Source organism: Halyomorpha halys, unplaced genomic scaffold (genome assembly GCF_000696795.3).
Source record: "Halyomorpha halys isolate HHAL.00 unplaced genomic scaffold, Hhal_1.1 Scaffold2824.1, whole genome shotgun sequence".
NCBI lineage: Eukaryota > Metazoa > Arthropoda > Insecta > Hemiptera > Pentatomidae > Halyomorpha > Halyomorpha halys.
This window is the reverse complement of record NW_027108083.1, coordinates 183,605-185,434: the sequence shown is the minus strand read 5'-3', so window position 1 is coordinate 185,434 and position 1,830 is coordinate 183,605. Positions and strand designations below refer to the sequence as shown.

The window sequence follows — 1,830 nt, the reverse complement described above, 5'->3', positions numbered from 1 at the left end:
GTTAATTTGGCCGGTCCTCGATCTAACCCTTCTGCAATAACCAGGTTCTGTTCTGTTAATATTTGCCGTTGAAGTGGAGGGAATAAAGGGTCGATTTAATAACTTCTGTCCCTCTCTGTTATTTTACGATTGATAATCTGAGCTTAATGGCAAATATTGATATTAGTTCTTCAACAACCTGAGACATGGAAGCACCCATTCAATATTTAATCCAGATGATAATAAATTTACTAATAGATATTTTGTTGGATACTTGCATTTCTTCTCTACTCAAATCATTTCCTATCAGTTCAAGCCTAATTTCTGTGACAGAACGTTGCTCCACATCTATCTGTCTCTGTAGGCACTAGGCCGGAACGTCGCCCACTTTCGGCCACTATGGTCATTTATTTAATTTTTTATTTTGTAAAAAATAAGAAATATGTTTTTTTGAATTATGAAGAGAATGAATTTGTAATTTATGTTTCAGATTGGAAGAATCTCTCCGCTCGATGTCCTTGTATAAAAACAAATACACACAACTGAAAGCAGAAAACGCCTCGCTGAACAAATCGATAGAGGTTGGTAAATTCAAATTCCTATGTGTGCTTTGATATCCATATACTAATACATTAATGTTAATATTAATATAAGTTATAGTAGATATATAATTTATGTATATGCTAGTTTTCACTAAATTTGGGCCCTAACTTATACTTTAGAATTTAAGAAACATATACTTAATCCAGTCTGCTAAAATCCTATTTTATAAGTATATTTTAACACATCATCTCTGACAATTTTGTCTAAGCATAAGTACTACATATGGTTCCTCTGATCAGTGGAATTATAGTTATATAAATACAACGAATTAAAATCTTTTGAAAAATTGTTATTATCTACATTTTTTATAATTACTTAAAATTACTTAATTTAAGCATATTTAATGTACAAATTAAAAGATAATTTTTTTTAATGGGTGGATCATGCATTAGATTAATAGAGACCAGAGTGTATGTTAAAACTTTTTATATCCTTATTTGGTTATTCTTGTTTCTTTAGATGTCGATTTGAAATGCGTGGTTATTTAATCTTATGTTTTTTTAATTCTGAAGCATAGCTAGAAATGGGGAAATGACCTGTTTCTTTCTTCAATATTATTAAAATATTTCACGAAAAAACTTTTTTTTTAATAGCTATTTGTTTTCATAAATTTTGAGTTCGATTCACATCTGAGTCAAGATACTTCATTAAAGGAAGTTAGACAATTTTTTTTTTCTCACAAATATTCGGTCTAGTGGAGAACAACTATCCTTTTAATATTGACCGGATCAATAATTGAGCAGTTGATAGCAGTTATTATATTCTCATCACAATTCATTTCCATTAATTTAAAAATAACTAATTAATTACTTTGTGAATTAATTTGAACTTATCTCAAATTGTTAGATATGCTTGAGACTTATAATCATTAACTACGAAAGTTGTCACTCATAACAAAATCATTATAGAATTTCCCATAAATAGTTGAACATCTAATGAAAATAAAATGAAATGAAAAATAGTTTATTTTTCTGGGACTAAGTCCCTTTTGAACCATTACAAAGGTTATTTTAATTTTGCAGTAACATATATTTGCCAAAACATTGTGACCACACTTTATTATAACTTATATTAAAATTGTATATAAATAATTTTAGATACAGAGAAGAAAAAAAATCAAAAACTAACTGACTAGATACGTAAAAAAACAAAACAAAATGGTTGTTACAAATTGTCTGTACTATTATAATATTGGATTAAATTGGTGAAGTAAAAGGTAGTTATAACATTTTTGCTTTCAACAACTCA

The 1,830-nt window shown here is 27.9% G+C and overlaps 1 protein-coding gene across 1 annotated transcript in view; it reads left to right on the top strand.

The window, feature by feature from the left end:
- Window positions 1-469: 469 nt before the first annotated feature.
- LOC106691719 (myosin-9) overlaps window positions 470-1,830 on the top strand; it is a gene marked incomplete at its 5' end in the record, with an annotated part of 34,212 nt that continues 32,851 nt past the window's right edge. Inside the window, 1 exon segment of the mRNA XM_014437573.3 lies at window positions 470-560. Within this exon segment, the coding sequence (XP_014293059.3) occupies window positions 470-560 (91 nt within the window).